This window comes from Macrobrachium nipponense, chromosome 32 (assembly GCF_015104395.2).
Source record: "Macrobrachium nipponense isolate FS-2020 chromosome 32, ASM1510439v2, whole genome shotgun sequence".
In the NCBI taxonomy this organism is placed as follows: domain Eukaryota; kingdom Metazoa; phylum Arthropoda; class Malacostraca; order Decapoda; family Palaemonidae; genus Macrobrachium; species Macrobrachium nipponense.
In genome coordinates, this window is record NC_061094.1 from 34,338,285 (window position 1) to 34,359,217 (window position 20,933).

A 20,933-nucleotide genomic window follows, 5' to 3' on the forward strand; every position below is an offset into this window, starting at 1 on the left:
TATAGAGTATTACATGAGTCTATCTTTCATAAACCAACTACAAAGTTCGGCTTTGTGAAATAAGAATAAAAGAGCGTGTGTAAAGTCATCAAGTTCTAATATCATCACTTAGTGAAAAAAAAAAACCTTCGTGAGAATATATCTAATTTTTTTGCCAAGTACTTAGGCCGAGAGAGCTATGTTGGCTTATATGATGCAATACACAGGACTAGCGTATCGCTATGGTTGTCATATTCACACATCCATTTCAATCTCGTATTCACTCTCTTTAATTGGAATGTTAGGTATCTAATCGGTCTCAGTTCGAACTAGCGGTCATGAACACAAACGCATCCATTGCCTAGGAACCTATTCGCGTGCGATAGGTTCTCTATATAAATATAATTATGACGTAGCAACTCTCCCGAGACAACAACGAATTGCCTTGTTTTAGGAGAGGTGGACTCTTAACAACAGTCCTCAGACCTTGAGCAGAGAAGTAAGAGAGAGAGAGAAAGAGGTAGAGAAAGATAGTAAGAGGGGAAGTGAAGGAAGGACGAGGTGATACCGTGATAGTACTTACTTTTACCCAATCAAAATGCAGTGCTTTCTCCCAATATTATTTCTCTTTGTAGTGATTTGCAAGTCCACTGTTTCTCAGCAAATGCAAGTGATGGACGTCAAAGTTTTTCAGAGCTTAGTCGGTGCTTTAGAGAACGTCCTGAAGAGGCTTGAAGGTACGAACGGCTATCATTGTCTTGTTTTCTTTGTGACTGTATGTGCGTGACTTCTGTGTGACACACTGTTTCTTTCTACATCATTCAGTGTTCATAGCATTGAGTTCGCATGGAAACGTATTGTCAGAGTAACTTGCATAGAAACCCGGCATTTATGGAGGCCAATAATTTCAGGTACAAACAAATACACTCATATAAATAAATGCACACACAAACACACATATACTATATATATCCAAAGAGTGTGAGGATATGGAGAATTTTACAGCGCATTGTGACTTTATGGTAAACATGAATTGTAAAAGTTATATTCATATTATAACATGTAAAACAATCACTAAAACACTAATACGACGGTGACGGTAAGTCTACTATAACAGCTCCAATACAGTGCATCTGAATTCGACAGATATAGATATGTAAGAACAAGGTGAGAGACATATCTCTCTTTGCAACACAATCAGTTAGCATGTCCTTATTTTAACAGTAAGAGCATAGAGCACAGGAGGGGACAGCCTCTTCATTTATTCCCACAGGGATTTAGGCTTAAGTTTATCCAAAACGTTCAATGAAATTTACATTAAGAGATAAACAAAAGTAGATATATATATATATATATATATATATATATATATATATATATATATATATATATATATATATATATATGTGTGTGTGTGTGGTGTGTGTGTGTGTGTGTGTGTGTGTGTGTGTGTTAGCTTAGTAACCAACATTTTATGATGTAAACTTCCTAACCTTATCATCAGGCTGAAATTATTGACAAAACCTAAGATTCATTCAATAAAAAGTAACAGTCTTGGTAAATGAGTAAAGCATGCATGCACTTAAAGAAATAAAATCTTGAAAAATAATAAATAACTAAACCGATTTCATACCGCAATACTAATTTGTTTACGTAATTAGTAGGTGACTTGCAATTCATATATTTTCGCAGCAGTTTATTTTCACGAAATGCAGCAACCAAGAAGGGAATGAGAACCCAGAGTAATCCCGTTACTGCATGAACGGTGTTAACTTCTGCAGTTAACACAGCCTAGGCTGAATGAATCAGGATATATGGAGGAAGGAATTAATTGTTATGGAAGATTTTGACTTTCACACAGTATCTGTGGCATAGAGGAAAAACATTCCCTGAAATGTATTTTATGTTTTGTTTGCGTAATTGTTACTATAGTGATCATTATTAAAGACTACGGTGAACAGTTACGGTCAGGTAACTCGGGGATAGGTGAGACGCTTTCCTAGAGCACTAAAGCGTTCTATACTGGTAAAAATACACTCGAAACCTCTTTAAGTTTTATGAGGGCTATTACTCATATCGTCTGAAGGAATGAAAATGAACCAAATTTTAACACAGACAAAGGCAATGCACCATATTAGATTTCTGCTATAAGGAATATAAATTTTAGGCCAAGCACTGGGACCTATTGGGTCACTCAGCGCTGAAAGGAAGAATGAGAGTAGAAAGGTTTGAAAGGTGTAACAGGAGGAAAACCTCGCAGTTGCACTATGAAACAATTGTTAGAAGACGGTGGGAAGTAAGAAGGAAGAAAGAGAACCTGACCGGAGGTACAGTAAACAGGAATGAAAGGGGGTGCAGCTACGGGCCGATGACACGCTGCAAATAACCTTAAGTAATGCCTACAGTGCACCGCATGAGGTGCACTGAAAGGTAGGTACTACCTCCCCACGGGGATTTGACTTCTGCTGAATTTCCTGGCAACTCGACCAATCTGGTTAGTTGGGATTCTATTGGTCATCTGCTGCTTGGCAGGGAATAATTTGGAATTATCAGCTTCTCAAATGAATCACGAGAATATTTTTTTTTATGAGAACACGTCTGGCGTTTTTTTTTATCTAAATCACTGAAGGACTTTTTTTTTTCAAACCCTTCGTGCAAGAAAAGCCAATATTTATAAAACAGAGGTGAACTAAAAAGGAGAAGAAATGACCCGAAGTTCACTGGAACAAAGAATGAACGAGTCTGAACACGTCATGGCCGAGCGCCAACTGCATATAACGGAGAGAAGCTTGGCAATTTTTCAACAAAAAGCCAACGGGCGTAAGAATGCCATGGCTGAAATGACGGCTCTAGAGAACAACGACCCGAAAAAGCGCGTCAGTGGCGTGATGGGTATGGTCTTGGCTTGCCAACTCGGTGGACGCGAGTTCGATTCTCGAGCATTCCACTGAGGGGTTGGAGATGTGTATTTCTGGTGATAGAATTTCACTCTCGACGTGGTTCGGAAGTCACGAAAAACCGTTGGTCCCGTTGCTGAATAACCACTGGTTCCATGCCAAAAAAAAAGAAAAGAAAAAAAAAGAAAACGACACGAAAGGGTCAGTAAAATTGATATTATAATAAAAAAATTAAGTTTTATAAATATACTTACCAAGTACTTACTTAGTTAACGATTAGCCTCCTTTACCCAAGTAATTACTTGGTCAGTTACTTTTATAAAAATTATATTTTTATAATAAAATTAAGTTTTATAGATATACTTACCAAATAATTAATCAGCTAACGATTAGCCTAGCGAGGCTAATCGTTAGCTAAGTAATTACTTGTTAAGTTACTTTTATAAAAAAATATATCAACTAAAGATAAAGGTCGGTAAAGAAAAAAGTGAAAATGTCTCGGTATAATGCTGTATGAGCCGTGGCTCATGAAACTTTAACCACGGCCCGTTGGTGGCCTGCCCTGTATCGTTGCCAGAAGTGCGATTATGCCTAACTTTAACCTTAAATAAAACACAAACCACTGACGTTAGAGGGCTTGATGATTGTGGGGTGGATGATCAACATAACAATTTGCAGCCCTCTAGCCTCAGTAGTTTTTAAGATCTGAGGGCGGAAAGAAAAAGCGTGGAAAGAAAAAGTGCTGACGGACAGACAAATAGTTTTCTTTTCAGGAAACTGAAAAGTACTAAAAGTTACAGGAGGAAATGATTTACTTAGCGGTTAGGGTACTAAAAAGGGAATAAGAACCACAGAATATCAAACATGTGGCTTCAGTATGTCTCCACAACGAGTATAGTGAAGCAAAATGTGAATACTAAGATTTGAGAAAAAAAGGAAAAAAACAGTTGATATGCATTAATCTTAACCTGAAGTACTGGAACTAGGTCGATTCAGCAATGCCAATATAAAGGAGACAAAATGACCAAAGATAAAAAAGTTACGCTTAAAATCGTACAAATGAAAATCAGTGAATGCAGATCTAAATGTGAAAATAATTCAAAACGGAACGAAATCAAGTGATACCAAGATACAGATGAAGAGCCAATGACAAAGCGACATAAATAAAGAAATGAAGATATACAACTTTGGCAAAAATATCTCTAAAAACAATTTATAGATTTGTAAATCTGTACGCACTAACCTTGTCTGTCCCTTGTTAAATGTTTGGAATACTCCATAACCAACTAGAAAATTTTCCAGTATAAAGGCCCAAGTCTAACAGACCCATTAGCATCAGCAAAGCTGTTGATATCTCATACATAGGCACCTCTGCTCTGTTTGAATGTAATTAAATAAATAATGAATAAGAAATAAAAAAATTGAATAAAAAAAAATTGTGGGTTCCCTCCAAGACAAATTCCTGAATTTACTAGCACACAAAACATACTTTCAGTCACCTCAATAGGCAATTCTTCACACATACCCTTCAAATAAACTACCTTCTATCCACGAAAATGCCGAAATGTTTATAACAGTTTCCCAAATACTACCAAAAATCTTGCGTTAAGTGTATTAACATAAATCACCAGTTTCTATACAATGGGCTGAAACCCAGTAATTTCAGTGGTTTAGGTAACGGATACCAGCGGATACCTATCTAATACAATCAATCACATGTTTTGTAGCTCAATGTTCGTCCTAAACACCCAACGGATGAACAAATCAGATGGTACAGAATCTTCAAATATTTAAAGATATTTTTATGTGGTCGATACTAACGTTGTAAAGTTTCCCATGTGTTTCTGGAAACAAAAACCTCTCTATCATTCGATGGCCAAAATGTATTGTTTGATTGTTTGTTTTGGTGTTTTTCCGTTGCATGGAACCAGTGGTTATTCAGCAACGGGACCAACGGCTTTACGTGACTTCCGAACCACGTCAGAGTGAACTTCTATCACCAGAAATACACATCTCTCACCCCTCAGTGGAATGCCCGAGAATCGAACTCGCGGCCACAGAGGCGGCAGGCCAAGACCATACCGATCACGCCAAAATGTATTGAAAAAATTAAATTTGGTAATGGCTTCATGTTTATAGTATATCGTTGTACATCTTTTAATCAACACATCTACAGATGCTTTTTTTTTTCTTTTTCAGACCAACAAACCAGACTAGTAGCGTTAGAAAGTAAGTCATGGTATACCTATTTGTTATTTGATATATCTATTTGTCTTTTACTATTGTTATTAATATTGAATCAGAGACCCGTTCCACATCTTTTATCTAGTGTAGATAAATATCATCACTTTCTCGAAAGCTTGTTTAAATAAAATATTAACCCAACCAGTATTGCAAGAGTCAAACTCGGCAATACTTCGCTTTTCGAAGAAACAGTTGCCAAAGAAAAGTTTTCATCTTTTACAGTCTTGAATAAGGATAATGAAGTGCGTCTTGATATATTTTCTTCTCTTTCTTACAGAGACTCAAAATTCCATCCTGGAAAAAGTCGCAGGTATGATTTTTTTTTTTAAATTGAGAGAGAGAGAGAGAGAGAGAGAGAGAGAGAGAGAGAGAGAGAGAGAGAGAGAGAGAGAGTTTGTTCGTATGGTGTTTTTACTTTGCATGGAACCAGTGGTTATTCAGCAACGGGACCAACGGCTTTACGTCGAGAGTGACCTTCTATCACCAGAAATACACATCTCTAACGAGAGAGAGAGAGAGAAGAGAGAGAGAGAGAGAGAGAGAGAGAGAGAGAGAGAGAATTTTTAAATAAATGGTGATGTAGTATATGTAGCTAAAGTAAAGTTATCCTGGAAGAATTTCGATTCATTGAAAAAAATCGTCACGAAAGTGCGTCACAGTTTGAAACTGCAGAGATTTCAAAGTACAATTATTGTAACGCATCTATCTGATGGTTTCACCGAAGATAAACTCTACAGCGTATAGATGTTTTCCCGTTCCAGCACATCGTATGGAGAGCCAGCTGTGTGCCAAGGAGCAGCAACTAGATGCCATGCAGAGCGCGTCTCTAATAGGTAACGCTTATTTTAGTAGTTTACCGAAAATCTGTATCATTGACAAGGTACACTAACGAACAGTTGCAACTGGCTTTGACGACAAGTTCCTTCCACACGAGGGGCAAATGCACAGCGGGCAGACACTGTTACTAATTCTGTGAGTGGATGGCAATCACGAGTGTGGTCCAAGTCACAGAATCGCCTGCCTGTGACTACTGCCTCCCTTGGACTGTTTGATCTGGTAACACTGTTGAAAAGCGAGAGAATTGCAGGCAAATCAGACTGCCCCTCGTATCTTTGCTCCTCGTGTGGAAGGGGCTTTATGATGTCAAAAATGAACATATTCAGCTATTTCCTTTGATTTTATTCTTATTTCAGCTGTTTTCATTATTTTCCCCGACATATTTTCATCTGTATTCGGAACCTCTCCGTATGAAAGTAATCCTTGTGAACTTGACAACTTCTTCAAATGTAACTGAAGAAGTGAAGTCCTTTTTCCCGTCTTGCTAACCGCGATGAGTTGAATGGTATCTGTGAGCCGGAAATCTAATTTTCTTGATTTACTTTGTAGCACCACATTAAACGCTTCCAATACTCCTCTGAACTTTTGTTTCTTTTTTCGCTACAATTTTTTAAATGTTTTCCCTATTTCGCCTAAGAACCACAGTCATTTGTTACTTCTGTGAATTTTTGCGTCTGTTATTAGTACTGTGATAAACGTAACTTTACTATATTAGTTTTGATTTTAGATATACTGCTGCAAAGTTCTAAATGCTTTTTCTAATTTTCAGTCTCCATATCCTTGCATCAGCGTGCAAAATTATTTCTGTGCTAAATCAGTATCTTGAGAAAATAATCTGAAGATCTACTATGACAGATGAATGCCTCTCGGGTGACCATGGCTGCAGTCCAGATGCCATTTGTACCGACCGAATATTTGGTTACAGCTGCAGATGCCCTTCTGGATTTCTTGGCAATGGATACGAATGTGAAGGTAAGGTTTGAAATAAAGCAAATAACGATATATAACCAAGACCAACGGTGGTCTTGATATAACTGAGCATGTCCAGATATGCCTGTCTGCAAATAGTCCAAGCCTAAGGAATACTCTATTGCAAAGAAAGATAAGAGGAAAGCTTTTACAAGATGATGGGATACGATATTCCTGAATTATGTAGGGATTTATTCCCCTTTATTCTTGTAGTACTTCGATAAGCGAATCCTTTCATTTTTACGAAATGTAAACGACTAAAGAAAAAATGGGATGGAGCTTTCTATATCATCAAAGATTAATAATTGTGAATGCAACTACTGTGGAATCTTTTGCTCCAAAGTTTTAGAAAATGTAACATTCTGTAGGTATTCGGAATCTCTAGGGATGTCCATAAGATCTTCAAATAAAGGAAAATGTGCTTGTCAAAATTTCTTAAAACAAAAACATCTTTGGTTACCTTTGGCGGTTATGGGTGCTAGGCACAGAACCCTGTTTAGCTCAAGTGCTGCAGACGAAAATCGCAAGAAGCTCTACAATTCTACTAATTTTCTGACAGTTTCCATTAATAAACGATCTTAGGCCTTGTCCACACTAGCGGGCACTGCCCGACGAGCAAACACTGTTCCCAAAAGGTCCCGTCCATACGGTCGAGCTTTGCGCGATGTGATCACATTGGACAGTTCGTCAAGCAAGTGGGGACGGGCTTAACCCGTTCCACCATACCGACCGACCAAGTATGGAGCCAGGACGATCCGATTGTCTGGTAACACTGCACAGAAGCAGAGAAAATATAAACAGCTGGAAGTGCCCGACGGGCATGTCCACTAGCGTGATCAGGCCCTTACTCCTATTTCTCGCGCTGAACTTTTTTTAGTTTTAACATCTAAAATCAGTGGGGCTAAAATCTGAGAGTTCAGTGAGATTATTAATCTTTGGGTCAAATCAATATAGTACATGCCACTACCACAATTAAAAACTGTATGGTTAGTCTCCCTAACTGGGAAACAACATGGGACAGAATCATAAACACACGTTAGGTCGCTCAAAACCTTGGTTTGATTATCTATACAGACAGTGTATCATGATACACAAAGTTCATAATAGGGCGATGTAAAAATTGATTCCTAACTGAACTACCAGAACATTCATTTATCTAAAAATACATTTAATTTGCACATTTATCGAGAATATAACGTTTAGTTATGAAAGCATCCATGTTAATTACACAAGAAATAATCCTGGCAGTGACAGTAGATCCAAATTGTTGCTAAGGTTACACATTGGAACTGGCAAGGTCTGTTGTCTTGTTCACCATGAATAAAAGACAGACGTTTTCTTCCATAAGCTTTACACTTTTATGGTAACTAGTAGCCAAGTGTAAAGTCCACTGTCTGGCCAAACATTAGTAAATTAAAAAGGCTCGTTTGCATGATCCTGAAAACTTTACAGTTTTGGCTTTATACGTGTAAATTTTATGCTCATATGCAAACATAGGTCCACCAGTTAAGGAAAGAGTTTCGGCATTTTGGATGAATTCCCATCACCCTGGGAAATGTCATTTTCGTTATTTTAGTTTCCCTAATTATAATTAGAAGTTCGAATCTTGTCTTCCTGACTTGACTAGTCACTGAACATTAATAAGACAGGTTATGGTTTTGAACATACCTTTTCTAACGAACAAAAGCAGTAAAAGGAGGGCGATGCTAAAAAGAGGCAACATTTGTGATCGTGTTTACTTATGAATCATTATGTTATGAACAAATTATGTGCAATTTAGGTTTCATGAAGTTAATATTATACCTTTACCATTGCAGATATAGATGAATGTTTAGAGGAAAGTTTCGTTTGTGAATCTGACAAGACGTGTGTCAACACGAAAGGAGGATACGAGTGCACCTGTGGCGAAGGATACAGGAAGGTGAACGGATCTTGTCAAGGTAATTCAAACCGGTCATATAGAAACCTCACAGCCATTTATTTGACATGAATGATGAATGATCACATTCCTTTATCTACAATTTTACATCAAGAACTTTATTCATACCCGCGAGTAGATAAAATTTATTGGCTTTGACTATCATATTATACTGGTTCATGAAAACGTGACATTCAGTATAATAATAGGATGAACTCTAATTTTGTTGGACGAAGCTAGTTTGGAGACATAAAAATGAATTTGCCAATTCACACTATCGGAGGATAACATGTTCGAAATCTGCAGCCTTCTCCATTAAAGCGTTAGGGAAAGTCCTTTCGCCAATGAAGCTATAGTGCTTGCACAAACTAATGATATTCATCTACTTCAATTTCTTTTTATTTGGCTTAATGGCAATACTTTGGTACAAAGACTGAACGAGCGTCATTCACAAAGAATTTTAAAATCAATGAAATAAAAGATAAAAATTAAAATTTCTTCCTAAGTTCATCACTGTGCAATAAAGCAATAACTATAGCAACGAAATAAAATACGTTTGAAAAGGGGGAATATTTGAATATGTATGATAACAGCACAAGAAAATTTACGCCAGAGTTTCCGTAACATCGAAATAATTCCATATTTATGGAGACACTTCTCTGTTTTTGAAACCATACTCTTTTGCCTCAGATATCAATGAGTGTCTGGAGGGGAACTTCACTTGCAGCCCTGGCAGAGCCTGTTCCAACGCAGAAGGAAGCTACGAATGTGCCTGCCTAGAAGCGTTTAAGAAAGAAGATGGTTCCTGCGAAGGTAACTCGTCTGTGTTTTCTTTATTGACTGTACAAGTGAGAGGTATTTATCTTACAGTGGTTCCCAAACTCAACGATACCAATATACTCTCTAGACCTTGATACCAAGGATCCCCAGATACGATGCGTCCAAGCCGAGGATCCCAGCCTAGCAAAAGTTACCATTACCATACCGGGATACCAGGTACAACGTAGTACATTTAATATTTGCATATTCCTGCACAAAGTAAGTATAAGTAAATATATAAAATATTTCAAATATTGCTTTAAATTCAATACAGAGTAAAACTGGTGAAAACAGCCACAATTTTTTTTCTGGAGTTGAAAAAATATTAATTTTTTCGTTATGTCACGGACACCCCAGGGCCTTCTGGACCCCGCGGACCCCATTTTGGGAATCACTGATCTAGAACTTCATGTACAAACCCTCATTTTACTTTGCGAGAAGTTGCTATCAATGGTTAATGTCCTTTTTGGCTAGCTCTATGAAGATAAACGCATATCATAAAATATTTAGTATAAACAACTTCTGGATTCAGCACCACAAAATACACAATTTCATTTCTTGATATGATACAAATAGTGAAAAATTCCAGTGTTTAACGATGTCGCAAATATCGCTGTCGTTACTGACTTATAGCTATGAAAGTTTTTTTCTTTTCTTTGCCAGATTTTAGGACAATGCCCGGATCAACTTTTCTGGCCATTCTGTATCTATTTTAACAACAAAATTTATAGGTCTACATTTTAATGAGATGTATTGTTTATTCTAAAATTGGTTGTTTCAGTTAAAGTCCGAACAAGCAATTTTTCTTGCTGTTTCCATTTTATTTAGCTATTTTATTACGTGAAGTGCAATCTTTTTGGACGAATTAGGGTAAAAATTCTTCAATGTGCATAGTGATCAGCAACTCCATCTTAAACATCAAGGTTCAGAGAAGCTCAAAAGCAATTTTAACCACGCAGAACAATGTACTAGATGTCTATAGTTCAGAGGATATTTTTAACTTCAAACACCCAATTTTGTAGTTTGCAGTAGCTCAGTACCAGTATAGACCAGCTACGTACTGTTACCACACCACACAACGTTTGACACTGAGGACAACGTGGCTTGTTAATTAAATGGAGGTTGCAAATGCTCCGATATTACGTAGCTTAAAGGTTCAACACCAAATGACTTGATTCTATGGTTCCCAGGGTGATAAAGCATCTAGTATTGTCAGTTCCTCGGCCACGCTTCTGCCACTTCATTTACTTGGCATGCTTTCCAATAACGTAGTACAAACACATGCATCGAGATGGCATTACTAGTCGTTCATCTTGAGTAGTCCTCGTTCATTACTCAATAAAATGGTATGCTGCCGTGTCGTTCTGTGCTTCTGTTGTGCATCATATTTTACCCATTTTGCCTTTTTTATAATGATCACTCTCATTAGTAGTTGTGTTATTACTTTTTGCACAAAATTCCACCCATATGAACCTTTGAATTCGTTGGATTGCTGCTTCAAAAGAAATATAGCAGGATAAAGTGATGCAGTGACAGCAGTTCCGTTCCTCAGAAGCAGCCGGTGAAGGAAAGTAGTGAAAATAGCAGATCTGATGTCAAATAAAACTACTCGAAATAAAGTACTCACAGAGACAGACAAAGCGTGAGCCAAGGAAGACGAAGGGAATCAGTGTGAACCAAATTAGTAACAGGAGAGAGAAGAACGTGAACAAATTGATGAACAAAGAAAAACAACGCAAGTAAATGAAGGAAGTAAGAGAAGCGCACCTTCCAGCAGGTGGACGCCTTTAATAAATCACTGACACCCTGAGAACCGTCACACTTGTACGTACATAGCATTCCCAGAGTACGACAGATAAGGCACGATTATTAAGCTACGTAGTTTCGAAATGTTACCACGAGCCAACTCAGTCACATGTGCAAATCATGCCCGAATATATTCTTGGACAACCAGTGGAGGTTTTTGCACCGTACTTATGCAGAAAATTTCAGTTTGACATAGATTCAAGTCATGGTCACGAATTATATTAAACGTCAAAAAACAATCCAGAAATTTTTCCGGAATGTTGCTACGATTTCATTTGAATTTGAGATATTCTAACCTAAATATGTACACTATCCCCATTTCTACAGTAAATAATAAAGCGTGACTTAAAACCACATTTAAAGTACCAAAAAAATAATCGTACTCTCGACTATGAGATTTCAATAACACATGTAGTCGAGGACACAGCTTCTGTTGCTTTAAAGAAACGGGCTGATAATGGCTGGTGCCGGTATTCAAAGTTGTTCGACCACCTGCGGACCACCTAACTTCCGAAGGTCAATGACTTCTTGGTATTAGGTAATACTGGCCATATAGGAGGGCCCTGTCTCAGGGTTGCCCAAAAGGGAGGTGAGGCGGTAATAGATCTGCTTTATTGATATCTACGTCACTTTCTATCTTCTCGAACATTTGTTTTTCCACGTAGTACTGTTCTGGTATTTTATACTATACTACTGTCATTATGTACTGTTTTCTTAACATATTCACGCATAATAATAATAATGTGGCGACGTGGCAGAGTGATTTAGGTCATCAATTGGGCTGGTCAGTCGTTAGATGGGTGACCGCCCTCCTCGGAGTTGATTCCTTGTGAAAGGATCTTTACCACAATTTCCTCAGTCTACTCAGCTGCAAATGAGTACCTATCCGCGATGGGGTAGGTTCCAGCTATGGGTTAAATAGCAAAACTCAGCAATGATGGAAAGAAATGAAAGAATAAACGACAACGACGTAAATGGAAGCTATGGCAACAGAGGAGTTTCGTCCGGCAGCCAGGTATACAGCCCAATTGAAGGGGAAGACGGTCAGGTACATGGAGGTCGTCAAGTCATTCGGCAACTAACCACCACGAGGTCAGTAACCAGCACGAAGAGACTGGCGCTAAAGAGGCAAACCAGAAGAAGAAGTGGACAAGAGAATAAGGAAATATGGAGATGCTACATCAGAAGCAACCCGACGGAAAAAGATGCATATGAGATTGGTCAACATCTGGAATGAGAGAAATAACACCCCAAACAGAACAGAGGCTGGCAGACCAAGCGAGGGACATAAAGAAAAAGAACTGGCTCTCCACAGCTGAAAGAGAGGAACTGGAGAAAGAAATAACACCCAGCAACGAAGGACTAGAAGACAAACTGAGAGACGATACCACAGAAGACGACAGGAATGACCGTACAACGGCTCATAAAGAAACACCGAAGAAGTAACAGAGGACGGAATGGGTGTAAAATATCAGACAATGGATGAAGCCAGGTACAGAAAGAACAATGATCCCCTCCATGAAAGCCTACATCGCAAAGAAATTAAGGGAGAAAACAAGAGAATTTGACGAAATAATGAGACTAATACACACCACCAGTATCACAGAAACAAATAACCTGACATATGCAGGAGCAAGACTAGTAGCAGAACTCATAGGGATGCAAATACCAACACCACCATCACAATCAACCCACCAAAAACCAAAACAGCAACCGTCTTGGAAAAGACTAAGAAGTAAGACAGCAAGGGAGGAACTGAACAAGAAATACAAAGTACAGGAGAAAGGACTAAACAATTCAGTAGATGATATAAAACAGTGGCCTAAAGCCAAAGGATATCAGATCCAACGGTACATAAACAGGAATACCAACAGAACAAACTATTCGGAACCAACCAGAAAAAACTATACAGCCAACTAAGGGGAGAATAAAGCAAAGATTCACCGAGATCACGACTGACACAATCAGACACCAACTAAAGAAAATGTCCAACTGGAAAGCCCCATGTACCGATGAAGTCAACGGATACTGGCTCAAAAACTTCAAGGCCCTATGCCCACAAATAACAGAACAACTCCAGCCTTGTATCACAAACCAACATGCGACCAAATGGGTGACCACAAGGAGAACATCCTTAGTATAGAATAATGTGGAAGTTCGTAACAAGTATCACCAGTGAAAGGCTATACAACTACCTAGAGGATACAAACACCATCCCCCACCAACAAAAAAGCTGTAGAAGGAAGTGTAGGGGCACAAAAAACTAGCTCCTGATAGACAAAATGGTAATGAAGAACAGTAAGAGAAGGAAAAGCAATCTAAGTGTAGCATGGATTGACAACAAGAAAGCCTTCGACATGATGCCACACACTTGGCTAATAAAATGCCTGAAAATATATGGGGCAGAAGAAAACACCATCAGCTTCCTAATATATACAATGCACAACTGGAACACTATACTTACAAGCTCTGAAATGACTACCAGAGGTTTACATCAGAAGAGGGACCTTTCAGGGCGACTCACTGTCCCCACTACTCTTCGTAGTAGCCATGATCCCCATGACAATAGTACTGCAGAAGATGGATGCTGGGTACCAACTCAAGAAAGGGGGAAACAAAATTAACCATTATGTTCATGGACGCCATCAAGCTGTATGGTAAGAGCATCAAGGAAATAGAAACCCTAATAATCTGGGGACATCAGGATGGAGTTGGAATGTGCCTTGGTCAACATATACAAAGGCAGAGTGACAAGGACTGAAGGGATAAAGCTACCAGATGGGAATAGCGTCAGGCACATAGATGAGACAGGATACAAATACCTACGAATAATAGAAGGAGGGGATATTAAAAACCAAGAGATGAAGGGCACGATCAGGTAGGATTATATGTAGAGACTTCAGGCAATACTTAAGTCAAAACTTAACGGCGGAAATATGATGAAAGTCATAAACACATGGGCAGTACCAGTAATCAGATACAGCGCAGGAGTAGTGGAGTGGACGAAAGCTGTACTCCGCAGTATAGACCAGAAATCTTGAAAGCATATGACAATACACAAAGCACTACACCCAAGAGCAAATACAGACTATACATAATGCGAAAGGAAGGAGGGAGAGGACTTCTAAGCATAGAGGGCTGCGTCAACATCGGGAGCAGAGCACTGGGGCAATATCTGAAAACCAGTGAAAACAAGTGGCTCAGGAGTGCGTGGGAAGGACTGATAAAAGTAGACGAAGACCCAGAAATATAAAGAGACAGGAGAATGAAAACAGAACGGAGGAATGGCACAACAAACCAATGCACGAACAGTACATGAGACGGTCTAAAGAACTGGCCAGCGATGAAACATGGACTGCAATGGCTACAGAGGGGAGAACTCAAGGAAACAGAAGGAATCTAACAGAGGCATAAGATCAGACCCTAAGAACCAGATATATCCAAGGAACGATAGATGGAAATAACATCTCACCCATATGCAGGAAGTGCAATATGAAAAACGAGACCATGAACCACATAGTAAGCGAATGTCTGGCACCTGAACAGAACCAGTAAAAAAACGAGACATGATTCAATTGCAAAAGCCCTCCACTGGAGCCTGTGCAAGAAACACCAGCTACCCTGTACTAATAAGTGGTACGTACATCAACCTGAGGGAGTGACAGAAAACGATCAGGCAAAGACCCGCCGGGACTATGGTATCAGAACAGATAGGGTGATACGTGCCAATAGGCCAGATGTGACGTTGATTAACAACATCAAGAAGAAAGTATCACTCATTGATGTCGCAGCGGCAGTACCATGGGACAACAGAGTAGATGAGAAAGAGAAAAAATTGATAAGTATCTAGACCTGAAAATAAAAATAAGGAGGACATGGGATATGCCAGTGGAAATTGTACCCATAATCATGGGGACACTAGGCACGTTCCCAAGGTCCCTGAAAAGGAAACTGGAAAAAGTAGATGCTGAAGTAGCTCTAGGACTCATGCAGAAAAGTGTGCTGCTGGAAACAGTGCACATAGTAAGGAAAGTGATGGGCTCCTATAAGGGGGCAGGATGCAACCCGGAACCCCACACTATAAAAACCACCCAGTCGAACAGGACGACTGTGATAATAATAATAATAATAATAATATAATAATAATAAATAATAATAATAATAATAATAATAATAATAATAATTTTTTTTTTTTTTGCTCTATCACAGTCCTCCAATTCGACTGGGTGGTATTTATAGTGTGGGGTTCCGGGTTGCATCCTGCCTCCTTAGGAGTCCATCACTTTTCTTACTATGTGTCCGTTTCTAGGATCACACTCTTCTGCATGAGTCCTGGAGCTACTTCAGCCTCTAGTTTTTTCTAGATTCCTTTTCAGGGATCTTGGGATCGTGCCTAGTGCTCCTATGATTATGGGTACGATTTCCACTGCATATCCCATATCCTTCTTATTTCTATTTTCAGATCTTGATACTTATCCATTTTTTTCCCTCCCTCTTTCTCTTCAACTCTGGTGTCCCATGGTATTGCGACATCAATGAGTGATACTTTCTTCTTGACTTTGTCAATCAACGTCATGTTCTGGTCTGTTTTGCACGTATCCACCCCTATCTGTTCTGATAACTTAGTCCCAGAGGATCTTTGCCTGATCGTTTTCTATCACTCCTTCAGGTTGGTGCTCGTACCACTTATTACTGCAAGGTAGCTGATGTTTCTTGCACAGGCTCCAGTGGAGGGCTTTTGCCACTGAATCATGCCTCTTTTTGTACTGGTTCTGTGCAAGTGCCGGGCATTCACTTGCTATGTGGTTTATGGTTTCATTTTTCGTATTGCACTTCCTACATATGGAGAGATGTTATTTCCGTCTATCGTTCTTTGAACATATCTGGTTCTTAGGGCCTGATCTTGTGCCGCTGTTATCATTCCTTCAGTTTCCTTCTTTAGCTCTCCCCTCTGTAGCCATTGCCAATTGTCATCGCTGGCTAGTTCTTTAGTCTGTCTCATGTATTGTCCGTGCATTGGTTTGTTGTGTGCCAGTTTCCCTCTGTTCTGTCTGTCTTTCTCCTGTTCCTCTGTAAGATTTTCTGGGTCTTCGTCTACTTTTATTAGTCCTTCTCCCATGCACTCTTTAGCCACTCTTCTTCACTGGTTTTCAGATATTGCCCCAGTGCTCTTTTTCTCGATGTTGACGCAGTCCTCTATACTTAGTAGTCCTCTCCCTCCTTCCTTTCGTGTTATGTATAGTCTGTCCGTATTTGCTCTTGGGTGTAGTGCTTTGTGTATTGTCATATGTTTCCTGGTTTTCTGATCTATGCTGCGGAGTTCTGCCTTCGTCCATTCCACTATTCCTGCGCTGTATCTGATTACTGGCACTGCCCATGTGTTTATGGCTTTTATCATATTTCCGGCGTTGAGTTTTGACTTGAGTATCGCCTAGAGTCTCTGCATATATTCTTTCCTGATCGTGTCCTTCATCTCTTGGTGTTTTATATCCCCTCCTTCCATTATTCCCAGGTATTTGTATCCTGTCTCATCTATGTGTTTGACGTTGCTCCTATCTGGTAGCTTTATCCCTTCAGTTCTCGTTACTTTGCCTTTTTGTATGTTGACTAAGGCGCATTTTTCTATTCCAAACTCCATCCTGATGTCCCCAGATACAATCCTTACAGTCTGGATTAGGGTATCTATTTCCTTGATGCTCTTACCATACAGCTTGATGTCGTCCATGAACATCAGATGGTTGATTCTGTTGCCTCTTTTCTTGAGTTGGTACCCGGCATCCATCTTCTGTAGTATTTTTGTCATGGGAATCATGGCTACTACGAAGAGTAGTGGGGACAGTGAGTCGCCCTGGAAGATCCCTCTCCTGATATTAACCTCTGCTAGTCTTATTCCAGAGCTTGTAAGTATTGTATTCCAGTTGCGCATTGTATTTTTGAGGAAGCTGATGGTGTTTTCCTCTGCCCCATATATTTTCAGGCATTCTATTAGCCATGTGTGTGGTATCATGTCGAAGGCTTTCTTATAGTCTATCCATGCCATGCTTAGGTTGGTTTCCTTCTCCTACTGTTCTTCATTACCATTTTGTCTATCAGGAGCTGGTCTTTTGTGCCCCTACACTTCCTTCTGCAGCCTTTCTGTTGGTGGGGGATGGTCTTTGTCACCTCTAGGTAGTTGTATAGCCTTTCACTGATGATACCTGTTAGTAACTTCCACATTATTGGTAGGCAGGTGATAGGCCTGTAGTTACTGGCTATATTTCCCTTACTCTTGTCTTTTTGTACTAAGGATGTTCTTCCTGTGGTCATCCATTTGGGTGCTTGGTGATTTGAGATACAATGCTGGAGTTGTTCTGCTATTCGTGGGTGTAGGGCCTTGAAGTTTTTGAGCCAGTATCCATGGACTTCATCGGGACCTGGGGCTTTCCAGTTTGGCATTTTCTTTAGTTGGTGTCTGACTGTGTCTGTCGTGATGTCTGTGAATCTTTGTTTTATTCTCCCTGTTTCTTCTGCCTTGACTTCCTGGAGCCATGTTGCATGTTTGTTGTGTGTTACCGGATTGCTCCATATGTTTTCCCAGAGTCTCTTACTTGGTTTGGCTTCAGGAATTTCTGGGTGGTTGTCTTCCCCTCTTAGTTGGCTGTATAGTCTTTTCTGGTTGGTTCCGAATAGTTTGTTCTGTTGGTATCCTTATTCCTGTTCATGTACCGTTGGATCTTATGTGCTTTGGCCTTAAGCCTCTGTTTTACATCTTCTATTGTGTGTTAGTCCCCTCTCTTGTACTTTGTATTTCTCGTTGAGTTCCTCCCTTGTTTTCTTGCTTCTTAGCCTTTTTCTGCCATCTCTTTCAGTTTACTCAAGTCAGATCTCGTCAGCATGATTTGCTTTTCCAGGCGCCTTTTCCAAGGAGGTTGCTGTTTTGGTTTCTGTTGGGTTGGTTGTGCTGGTGGTGTTGGTGTTCGAATCCCCATCAGTTCTGCTACTAATCTTGCTCCTGCATATGTCAAGTTATTTGTTTCTGTGATACTGGTGGTGTGTATTATGCCCATTATTTCATTGACCTCACTTGTTTTCTCACTTAATTTCTTGGTGTTGTAGGCTTTCATGAAGGGGATCTTTGTTCTCTCTGTATCTGTATTATTATTATTATTATTATTATTATTATTATTATTATTATTATTATTATTATATTATTATTATTATTATTATTATTTCCTTTTTTGTACGATTCTCTTTTTTTATATACTATATCGTTTAAGTTACTAATATCAATTAATTTTTCTACAGGTTACGTACAACACTAAAAATAAAATCGTATTATCACCCGGTTTTCGGTGGTACTAAACAAGTCAATATTCGCAACAATTTTCGTAGACTGTCGGAATAATACGTGTCTTAACTTGATATTTGGCGGACAATAAAGAGATGGCCGTCGTTTGTGTTGCAGAATGCGAACTTCCGTCCCTGTACAGCGGTGACCATGGCTGCATCTTCCCCCTCCTTACCAAACTGTCTTGGAATGAAGCCCGATCCACCTGCAGTGGATTTCAAATGAGGCTTCTTGAAAACTTCACCAAAAAGGATGCTGTCACCATCATGGATCACTTTACTTCAATCATGGGCTACGGTAATTATGAATACAACTCTGGGGTTTTATTCCTGATCATTATACAATTCATATACGAGGCAATATGAATATTTTTATATTTACCTCTATTAGTGTGAGCTACAGTTCAACTTTTTCAACTCGTTGCACAGTAGCTCAACCCCAGCCCTACTTGACGTCATTTCTCTCTTTCCAGGCTCCATGCCATGGGTAGGAATCCGAGAACTAAAATGGGTTTCCTCTCAAGAGCCCGTGCCGCGCGACACTTGGTCAGACCTGGAACCAAAAGGAAACTGCGGCTACCTGAATGGCCTCTATGGCCTTTGGGATGCCTTCTGCGATGAAAAGGGATTTGCTTTGTGCCAATTCGGTTACGTGTAGTTGCAGATGAGCGCTTCTTCTTCACCCCTATGCTGATGGTTCCGTTGTCCTGATACGCCTTTTCCAGCTATTTGTATCGAAAACAACCTTCCTCCACTAAACCAATCATCTCCAAATCTTCCTTCACTTTTTCACTCCGCTTAATCCTTTGCCTCCCTCTTGATCTTCTACTCATAGCAGGTTCTACGCAAGCCCCCTTAAAACCAAATGCCCAAACCATCTCAAACTCGACTCTCATCCAGCGTTGCAGATGAGAGCATCATTTTTACACATTTTTTAAACCTAAAATTAGTGTAAAAACAAGTTTCTCTCGGTAAGATTTATCTTTTAGCTATACTGCATTTAAAGTCTCACAGCAATTTTTATTTATATTTTATACTTGTGCCTGAGAATTATTAAGTTCAAATACACGAAATATAGAAGAGAAAAGTGTGATCTATTCCTTCCCCCCTTGCCGCCCCTCTTTTTAAGTTTTAACAGCATCAAAGTTAATTTACCAGTAGCACAAGTTTCTCTCTAGGTTCCAATCACTGACAAGACTGAAGGTTATGTTTCCGTCCAGTCACGGGGATACATTGAAATTTTTTGTTGGTGCAAACTCAAATTTTATTCCTTTACTCTTACTACTATAAAAATAATAAAATCCTTTACTCTTACTAATATCAAAATAATAAGAAATTCGAATGCAAAATATACGCTGGCATATTTCGAATGTGAATAAGCAATTAGGTAAATGGTGCCCAATACAAAAAAGTAGTCTAGACTCAACTTCCAAATATCATCAGAGGTCTAGTATTGCGAGTTGAATTTATAAATTCCCACGACTATTTTTTGTGGCTTAATTAATGCGAAGCCCAAGAAATTTCCTATGATAAGTTCCATGGTTTTTTCTTCATAAGTTTCAAGGTTTTTGCTTGAAAAGTTTCCAGGTTTTTGCTTCAGAAATTTCAAGGAATTTGCTTGAAACGTTTCCAGGTTTTTTATTTATTTTATTTATTTTTCTTTTTTGCTTGAAAAGTTTCAAGGCTTTTTATTTATTTTATTTATTTTTCTTTTTTGCTTGAAAAGTTTCCAGGTTTCTGCTTCAGAAATTTCAAGGCTTTTGCTTGAAAAATTTCAAGATTTTTATTTGAAAAGTTTCAAAGTTTTTGCTTGAAAAATTTCAAGGTTTTTATTTGAAAAGTTTAAAAGTTTTTGCTTGGAAAATTTAAAGGTTTAAGTTTGAAAAGTTTCAAGATTTTTGCTTGGAAAAATGTCCAGGTTTTTATTTCCTATCCCCACCGATATTCTTAACTTGTATATATTCTAAAAACTATAGTTCGCTCCACTTAGAAATGTATTTTTCTCGATTTGCAGTTAATTGTTTTTACTAGTTTTACTGACACCTCTTCCCTTGGTGAGAGCTCCGTCACAGTATGTATACTGCAAATGTCTACCATTTCTACATGAAATTGGTCAAGTGAGCAAATATTTGAATTTT

The 20,933-nt window shown here is 38.9% G+C and overlaps 3 protein-coding genes across 3 annotated transcripts in view; 1 reads left to right on the top strand and 2 right to left on the bottom strand.

The window, feature by feature from the left end:
• Positions 1–20,933, bottom strand: part of LOC135207339 (eukaryotic translation initiation factor 3 subunit J-like) — a 190,284-nt gene that overhangs the window by 80,418 nt on the left and 88,933 nt on the right. The window lies entirely within an intron of this gene.
• The window catches only part of LOC135207135 (uncharacterized protein DDB_G0271670-like), a 41,352-nt gene that overhangs the window by 10,099 nt on the left and 10,320 nt on the right, over positions 1–20,933 (bottom strand). The window lies entirely within an intron of this gene.
• On the top strand, positions 472–20,518 carry LOC135207115 (hemicentin-2-like). Its single transcript, XM_064238716.1, has 9 exons — positions 472–716; positions 5,076–5,105; positions 5,398–5,430; positions 5,882–5,953; positions 6,813–6,929; positions 8,744–8,866; positions 9,535–9,657; positions 18,914–19,093; positions 19,269–20,518. Exons 1-9 carry the CDS (start codon positions 578–580, stop codon positions 19,451–19,453), a joined length of 1,002 nt encoding a protein of 333 aa, XP_064094786.1. The 5' UTR covers positions 472–577; the 3' UTR covers positions 19,454–20,518.